The sequence below is a fragment of the Octopus bimaculoides genome, chromosome 21 (genome assembly GCF_001194135.2).
Source record: "Octopus bimaculoides isolate UCB-OBI-ISO-001 chromosome 21, ASM119413v2, whole genome shotgun sequence".
Classification (NCBI taxonomy): Eukaryota; Metazoa; Mollusca; class Cephalopoda; order Octopoda; family Octopodidae; genus Octopus; species Octopus bimaculoides.
In genome coordinates, this window is record NC_069001.1 from 4,113,472 (window position 1) to 4,122,602 (window position 9,131).

Sequence of the window (9,131 nt, forward strand, 5' to 3'; positions counted from 1 at the left end):
TAAACTTAATTTACTGAAACTATAGCTAATGACTACAGCTGGACACTGATGTACAAAAAGGTATTATTGCTATTACTGCATGATACAAAATATAAACAAGAAATGCAACCAGTTACTTGAACACACAACATTACCATCTGCAGTATTGTCGATAAAGGAAGATCTACTTCCATTGTCAACACTGACCGATAATAACTAAGTTACTTACAATAAAGAAAAATATGAAAAGGGGTTCTGCTTTTATGAAAACCACGGGACTATTATTGCATATAAGCTGATCAATGTTATTTCAGGGCAGCAAGCGACTTTTTGATTAGCAAAGTACAACACTATTGATGATCACCACCATTGAAGACCAGACCGTGCAACTAACGAAATCCCAAGCATATTTACCACAACGTTCTTAGTAAGATGAAGAAGGATATAAGGGTTAAAATAATTTTGTAATGCTACTGATACGATTATGAAACCCCTCTACCCATCCTACCTTACCTGAACAAATAATACACAATATTTCCTGATGCAGAAGAATAACAGCAGTTTAACAAGATCACACAATGGACACTAGTCTAGACAGCCTCTGACCTAAGCTGGCTAGTTCTAAACTGAAACCGCATTACTGGTTCTATACTGCTTAAGGAATTGTAGTTACTACCCTAAATTTACATTTATTTATAAAGATATTCAACACCAATAATGAAATAGAACAATCGATATGTGGCAGGTAAGTGCGAGACACCAGTCATTCAACATTAAGAAAGAGGTTGCACTGGGTCCATACGTCTTGATCCTGACAGTTTAATCTCCTTCCCTGGGTACAATCACAACTGACACGGTCAACTGACCAATGTGTACACACTGGTCATAATGACTACAGCTGGACACTGATGTACAGGAAGGTGTTGGTGCAACAACAAAATGAATGTCTGTTCAAATAAACAGAAAGTAGGAAGAATAAAATAGGACTTGCCTTCTTTTTCTTGTCACCTCCAAGCTCGAAGTGCTTACACCGTTTAATTGGCAGTTGTTTCCTATATTTGCATTCTGTACACTCCATTCGAAGGACAATTTTCTTGGTGGTTTTAGCCTAGAGAAACACGAAAAGTAATTTCTCACATCTCGAACTCATAACACTGGAAAAGGCAGCTAACATAAAACTCGAGCCATTGAGCAAGAGAACACATTAAAAAAGACATACGTACCTTTTTGTGAAAGATAGGTTTGGTCTGACCACCATAACCTCTTTGTTTTCTATCGTAACGTCTCTTACCTACAAATAAACAGAACATTTTAATTCCAATATATAAGACAAAACACAATAACAATCTAGGATCTGATTCTCAGTTAACTGAATTATTCTAAAGAGTCCTTCCCTACAAGGATACAGTAGTTGTCTCCCTATTGCCATAATTTCTCACTCAAATGAGAGAAACCACAGGAGTTCCTAGTAAGGGATCCATCTCCCTAAATGAAGCAAGGATTCGCTTAATACTAAAACAGTTAATGAATGAAATGGAATCACAGATATGCAACAATTACGCTTTACAAAGTCGGCATTAAGTCTTTCTAACTCTTACAAATATCAAAATAATTTTGACAAAAGAAGGGACGTAACTACGTTAATTACAAATTGGATATACAAAAGGGGCATGGTTTAGAAAGAGCAGAGAAAAGTCGAGACATTAATGTCTTGCTTGTAAGATTATTACTAGAATATATATATATATATCAACGAGCTTTGGAAGGATAGACAATTTTAAGACCGTGAATTCATAAGACTCGTTGGCGACAAATAAGTGCTAGGCTCAAAGCAACATGTACGTTGTCGAATGAAACACCTTCCTCCTGCTTCGATTTAACTATGTGTTATTTACCCCTTAACAAAATTCTTAAATACAGAATCCCTAATATTTATAATGAAGGTTACCAACACAGCCTCTACTGTGTAGATGAAGACCGCTCTTATTAAGGACCCTTAATAGAATGAGCAGGGAACAGGATTTACACGTCCTGAGAACTATCCTACTTTGACCATTTTACTTAACATTCCTCAGGATTTCTATATTTCATTTCTAAATTCGACTACGTGGACGCATATAAATACATGCTGGCTAATCATTTCAACTGAGATAAACACGATCGTCAGTCGGAGTAAATCGATTACATACACTATGAACATTAAATAGTGGCGTTTTGGAATCGCTCTCCCTTGAAGTTTCATAAAAGTTAGCCCTCTCCTTTTTTGAAAAAGTACTCATGTATTTCATACAACAAAGAATTGTGATTTTGAAAAATACTGACAGTTGCTAAAGGATCTCAGGAAGTTTCTCATACCATGCGAATGGTAGCAAGTTAATTTGGCATCAAAACAGTTGTTCAAACCAAACCAACAGCCAACTTTATGCTTGTTAAATTCACTTGCACCACAACTCATGAGAATATCTACCACAAGTCTAGTTCTTGTGTCGCAGCCTGTGCGCCTTAATGCCAACCCTAGCCCTTGAGCAACACCAACACAATGCAAGCTCCTTGGATGGCCAGTACCAGACAGGTCAAAGATTAAGGCCTGACTAATACGGACAGCCCCTTCCTAGAAGCAAAAATCGGTTTGCATAGGGCCAACAACCCTACAAAGAGAAAAGTAAAGTTTCCAAGGCCTGGGGACAGCTCAGAGCTGAGAACAGTGGAGAAAGGTCGCCAATGGCCCATAGTCCATAAGGAATGAAAGTCCTAAGTAATACCTACTTATGATTATAATACTACATCACTTCTTCGTGGATCATTAGATGCATCGTGCAGAGATAACAGTAAACATACAAATACAACTTTGGGTCTTACCTTGGGCACATAGTGAGGCTTTACCAGCCTTGTACTGTGAAACCTTGTGAAGAGTATGTTTCCTGCACTTTTTACCTTTGCAGTAGGTCCGCCGGGTTTTGGGGACGTTCACCTGCGAGACAAAATATAAATATAAAATTTAGGGAACAAATCTTTACAGAAACTAGATTAAGTTGAGTATGTTGATGTGGTAATGATGGATGCATAACGAAAATTAAGGCCTTAAACTTCACTGGTAAATTACGGGTGATTTATTTACCAAAATTCGTTCAACCAATATTCTTTAAAACAAGGGACAGTTTGACTGCTAAGAATAACAGTCAGATATCCCTGCAATGATGTCATTCCTGATATAAACAAAACATGGTCGTGGGTGGAATACATTTGACTATAAGGCCTGCCTGTTCGACGAGTCACCCTGAGTCGTAAGGTTTCCTCTGCTCGATACGGACAAACCCGAGCGTAGATACTAACACTTGAACTCGGGTACATTATACCCTTGTTTCTCTTTCAATAAAAATTCACTTTTGTAAAAACTGCTGACTAAACCATTGCTCGTTCAAATTTTAGATGAGTTACAAAAAAAATCCCGAAACTGCAAGAGACCTCTTGAATGTTGATTTTCGGGTACTACTTAAATGCAGGTACGCAGACGTACCCTAAAAACTAATCCTCCCCTACGTATCATGCATCGGAACCTGTGTTTAAGTAGTGGAGATTTTCAATGGTTTTTATAAGCATTTCCATCCACTAACTCATTACTTTCAAAGTTTGTGCTAGATCAATCAACTATATATATATGTGTGTGTGTATTGAAGGACGTTTGTTATAATTGGGAAATGGAATCAATACATCCAAGTCGAAGGTCTTCACCAAGAAGCCAGAACTTCTGAAATCTGACAAGCTTCTAGATTTCGAAAAGTATATACCTACCTATACATATATATTTATATACATACAAAAGCTTGTTTAATGCTGATAAACTGTATAAATTCATGGTATTTAGTATTAATAAATCCATCAGATACAATATTTTTCAAGTAGAAAGCTGACACCATGTGATTATATACATTAAAATATCAGCACTAAAAGCTTATTATAAATAATAATTATACACAATAGATATTAACTGGCAAAACTAACATAACATTAAAAGTATGTTCTCAAAATTTTTGAAAGATAAGGGTAAAATTTAAAAGAAAAACATATTTAAGCTTTGAACCTGCAACAACTGTACAAGTTTCTAGACTCAAACATGGAGAAAAATTTTGCATATAAAACCTTTTAGGCTCAGCTTTAGAATACGTAAATTTCATAAAATGGAACAAAACAGACCTATATGTGTTAATAAAAAGGTTTAAGGTGAATATATATTCTAAAGGATGCAAGATGGTAAGAGATTAATCTGGAAAAATTAGAAACGTGTACTCACCATTTTCAACGCTTAGCGGAAGAGGCCAACAGAGATAGATCCGCGGTTAATGTGTACGTCCTATGAAGGAAACAAACTTCGGCATTAAATTATCAAATTTACTTTTAAAATAGGTTTGAAATATTATTGAAATTTAAATTGAATTTTTTTTTCAATTAAGAAAAATATATTGAATATTTATTTTATTTTTATATTTTAGCAGAGAATATAATCTAAATTTGTCCTGAAGGTGAAGGTTAGAGAAGAAGTGTGAGTACGAACGGAAAAGATGGGAGAGAGAGAGAGAGGAAGGGAGGAAAGAAGAAAGTGAGGGAGAGATAAGGAGGGAGAAAGAAATAGAGAGAGAGTGGGCAGACAAAGAGGAAGAGACATGCACAACAGCGGAGGAGGAGGCAGTAAAGGAAATAGAGGAAGTGACAGAGTAAAAAACTCGAGGGAGAGGGAGAGAGAAAAAAGTAGACTGACATTGAGCGAGAGAGAGTGAGAGAGAGAGAGAGTGTGAGGGAGAAAGAGAAGTTAGGATTTCTGACAACTTTGGGACAGTTTCTGTGTAAAATACCGGTCAAAGTATGAGTAGCGAGGATCACTCTAATCTTACCGAAGCTAACAATGGCAAAACAAAGGTAGGTGCCTTGCTATATTCGGCTGATTTTCACCATTTCACATATTCATATTTTCTGTAGCTTTCAAAGAGAAGCATTATGAAAGAAAAAAAATAATAACTAAAGAAAAAAAAGCGGAGCAAAGCTCGTTCTCTCTCTGGACCCTGTCTTCTCTCTGTCTCTCTTTGGAACCCTTCTCTCTCTCTCTATACCCTGTCTTCTCTGCTTCTCTTTTTCTGGACTCATCTGTCTCTCTCTAGCACTCTTTCTTTCTTTCTATCTTTCGCTGGAACCATTCCTTGTCTCTCTCCGTCTTTCTTCGAACTATTCTCTCTGAACCATTCTTCTCTGTCTCTTCTCTAAAATCCATTCTCTAAAACCCTTTCTCTTTCTATCGCTCTTCTCTCTTCGCTCTCTCTTTAATTTCTTCCCCGCTCTTTCGTTCCACCGTCTTCATTAATCTACAATTTATTTACAACTCACCATTATTTATTCTCAAGGTTCTATTTTCTCTAAGATCTAATAAAACCCAACTTTTGGCTGAACACAATTCCAACCGTTTTTTAAAAAAATCTTATTTGTTTTTCTAGAGGATCCCTTTAGTTTAAACAAACAATAAAAATAAACGGTTGGATTTCGATTTAAGAATAAATCGGGGGGAAAAAAGGCGGGTTAAAGAAATTAAAAATAAGTCTGAAATATACGTGTAGATAAAAAGCAAACAAAAAGTTCTCACGTTGAATATATATATATATATAACATTAGCAAGAAAAAAATTCCTCTTCAAACATCAGTAGCAACAACAACGAAGACCGCAAGCAATACACTAATTAATCTGTCTTAATAGATTTTAATCCATTGTTTACAAGTGAGTAACTATTAAGTCTCTCTTCTGATCCATCCATTCAATAATAACGTTTTGAAGAAGAAACAAAGGCGGATGGACCCGTCGTCACCAACCAACTTGGCCTCTTTCCTTTTTGCTCTTTGTTTCCATACATTTCGCTTCTCTCTCTTTTTTTTCGCCTTCAACAATTAACGAAAGCACCATGTCTATCTATCTATTTAATATACTACATCTTCTCATTATCTCGCTAATTCTTCTTCTCACCTCCCTCTTTGTTTTTATAATTTTTATTTTTCTACTACTATATTAGTGGAGCACTTCTTAAAACACTTAACTATCTCTGTTCTACTTCCTAAATCCGGCATTCTCTTTTCACTTTTCTATTTTTATCTATTCCTTCATTCTTCTACTTTATCTACCTATCTGTTTTTATTTTATCTCACTGTCTTTCTCGATTCATCTTTCACGCTTCGCGCTCTATCTATGTGTGTGTATGTGTGTACCTGCATGCTGTAATAGTGTTTAGCCTCAGGTCAAACTCAGATCGAGCAAAACCCATGATCAAACGCATTCCAGCCTTGACCATCTTTTCCCCAAGATGCAAAACAATATTATCCAATGCGCCCTTCTGTTTTGATCTTGTTTGTTTGTTTAAGCACTACGAGTTAGATTCGTGGGCGGATGGACATGGCTGCTATTTCTAGCAGGCCTAGCATCTACACAGCGGCTCGCTAGTTGGATATTGTTGTTTGTGGAGGAGCGAATCTGGGCGCCAAAAGCAGCAATACTTGATGCTTATGTCTCCTACCACCACACCACATATAATATAATGACAATGCAGTGAAATCAAACGATCTTTCTCCATATAGCACTCGCTCGTCCCCCCACCTTTTCCTTCTCTCTCTGCCTGTTTTTTTCTGTTTCTCTCTCTCTCTCTATTCCTCCTCCACACTGTTTTAATTCCAGCACCGACTAGCCATGTCAGTCGGCTTTGTTAGAATAGAGATTACCCACTCCTATAACTAACTGATAGAGGAGGAAAGCTTTCCACATAGAGACAGACACACACGCATTATATATATATATACATATATATTCATTACGTATATGCATGTGCGTATACAATATGCAATATAAGTCATATTTCTGAGACGTGTCTTCATAAAATCTAGACACAATATCGCTTCTCCTTTCGCCAAATGAGTGAAGCCTTTGTTTCTTGTGTGTAACATTTTCGTTGCTCTTCACATTCTGCTTGCTGGCTTACTTTTCCTATAAGCTGTATAATTTTTATTTGAAAATAGCGCCTGTATAAGTTTCTGAAGTTTGCATTATATCTGGCTTTCTTCTTTTTTTTTTTTTTTTCTTTTCCCCCACCATCATATCGCGCACCGCCTTTGAAATAAGACCACGTACGAGATAAGGAGACCTCCACGTGGTCGGTCGATTTCGTTAAAAATAGCAGCCAGGTATCCCTTCAACTCACGATTATCGTCCTCAAAAATAGGGAGGGCACAATGTCGTCCTAGAAGTGTGTTGGTCAATAATCTGCTGGATCATATATAGTTGCTAAACAATAGCAACTATAAATGCTACCAAATGGAACCGCTTAAGCAACCATTCAAACTATCAGAAACAATAGACACATCGCCCTCAAATCACTACCTACGTATTTCAAGAACGAAGGACACGTTAGATAATTTAGAGTAAAATCCAAGGGAACCGGTTCTGGATATACTAGGTTTGAATAAAAGACGGGATTGTCACGGCTAGAAGACTTTTAGTCATAAGGTTCACTCAAGGATGTCTTGTGGCTAAGACAACAACAAACACGTTATATTCTTCAAATATTCTATAAGCAGTCGATTTGCACAGCGTGACTGCTTGTGTGTGTGTATAGATGTACACAAGCGTATTATGTTCATCTGTGTGTGACGCGAACCAACAAAGAAGTCTTGTGTGCTCTCGTTCGGCCCTATTAGAAGTAGCAGTTAAATTTGCCTTCATCACGTTATACCATTTTAAAACCAAAAGGGATAACGTTTTGATAATGTGGTTCTTGATGAACCGTCTTTCAAATATGTTAGGATGGTCATTGCTCGTATACTTTTAAGTCCGCTCCACCAGTACTGACCTGGAGGGTTGGCTGTACAACAAGTTTTAAATATATAACTTGTTTCCTTCAGCCTTACGCGCACATACGCAGCATATCTTAGAATTAGAAATAATTTATTTTTTATTTTTTATCGATTCTTCTGTTTATTTCAGACTCTTATTTCTGAATATTTCCCTATCCTTACTCGAAAATATATTTACTTTTGCCCATTTTCTAAAACGATCACCTCATAACGACGGAATCCTTAATTAGGGTTTAGGAATCTTTCGTTGTCAGAAACTGCATGTGTAGGGCGCGCATTTATATTGGGAAAAATAACGACGCTTTCATTTTACAAATTTATAGGTGTGCAGATTGAATTAAATTAGTGTTTCCGATTTAAGGTTTAAACAATTATGTTTTTCGATATTGGGGTTTCAGAAACTCCGCCAATGAGGGGGTTTTATGCAAAGGCGGGGAGGGTTCTTCCACTCCGGCTTAACCTAGAACTAGATGTCAAGTGTCCCTTAAATCACTTTCTTTTTTAAAAAAGCGATTGAATTATGTTATTTAATAACACTAATGCCTAGAAATAAAATAATACAGGGCAGTCAAGGCTGGAATGCCATTAGTTATAGGTTTTGCTCAATCAGTGAAGGCCAAATTGTACATTAAAGTTTAGTGTATTTAGGGTCCTACATATGAATAGAATTATACAAAGGGACTAAAATTAGTAGAGTTGCTGATATTATACACACTTTTTGTGTGAATCATTTTTCAACTATTAGAAATCGATCTGGCTTTAATATATTCGCCTAAATCCCTCCCTTCTTCGTATAATAATGTGACCCGGTGTCTAATGTTCCTTAGAGTGTCGGGTAAAATACCTCGTTTGCGTTATTTAGTTACAGCTCTTTTATATTCCGAGTTCAAATCGCATCGGTGTCGGTTTTGGTTTTCATCCCATGGGGGATGTATATCGAATAAAGTTGCTAGTCAAATTACTGAAGGTATTGATTTCAAACCGGCACTATTCTCCCTCCAAAATACGTATGGTCTTGTTTGCACAATTACTTTGAAAGAGAGCACTATTTTCATTATCATAAGGCGGACGAGCTGGCAGAATCGTTATAGCGCGCCGAGCAGTCCGTCTTTAGCCGGAGTCAACTTTGCCTTTCATCCCTTCTGGGTCGATGTAAACTATTTACTCCACCCCGAAATTGCTGGCCTTTCGCCTAAGTCAGTAGCCATTAAGTAAAGGGCGGTGGATAGGCAAAATCGTTAGAGCATCGGGGCGGTGGGGATGCTTTGCGGCAT

The 9,131-nt window shown here is 37.0% G+C and overlaps 2 protein-coding genes across 2 annotated transcripts in view; both read right to left on the minus strand.

Annotated features, from left to right (window-relative positions):
* LOC106872036 (uncharacterized) overlaps positions 1 to 4,345 on the minus strand; it is a 10,187-nt gene extending 5,842 nt beyond the window's left edge. Inside the window, exons 1-4 of the mRNA XM_014918873.2 lie at positions 4,271 to 4,345; positions 2,839 to 2,950; positions 1,203 to 1,270; positions 971 to 1,087 (exon numbers count right to left, since the gene is read on the minus strand). Of these exons, the coding sequence (XP_014774359.1) occupies positions 971 to 1,087; positions 1,203 to 1,270; positions 2,839 to 2,950; positions 4,271 to 4,273 (300 nt within the window). The 5' untranslated portion in view covers positions 4,274 to 4,345. The remainder of the gene's footprint in view (positions 1 to 970; positions 1,088 to 1,202; positions 1,271 to 2,838; positions 2,951 to 4,270) is intronic.
* LOC106872037 (serine/threonine-protein kinase 33) overlaps positions 1 to 9,131 on the minus strand; it is a 224,305-nt gene that overhangs the window by 129,037 nt on the left and 86,137 nt on the right. The gene's annotated exons all lie outside the window — the stretch shown is intronic.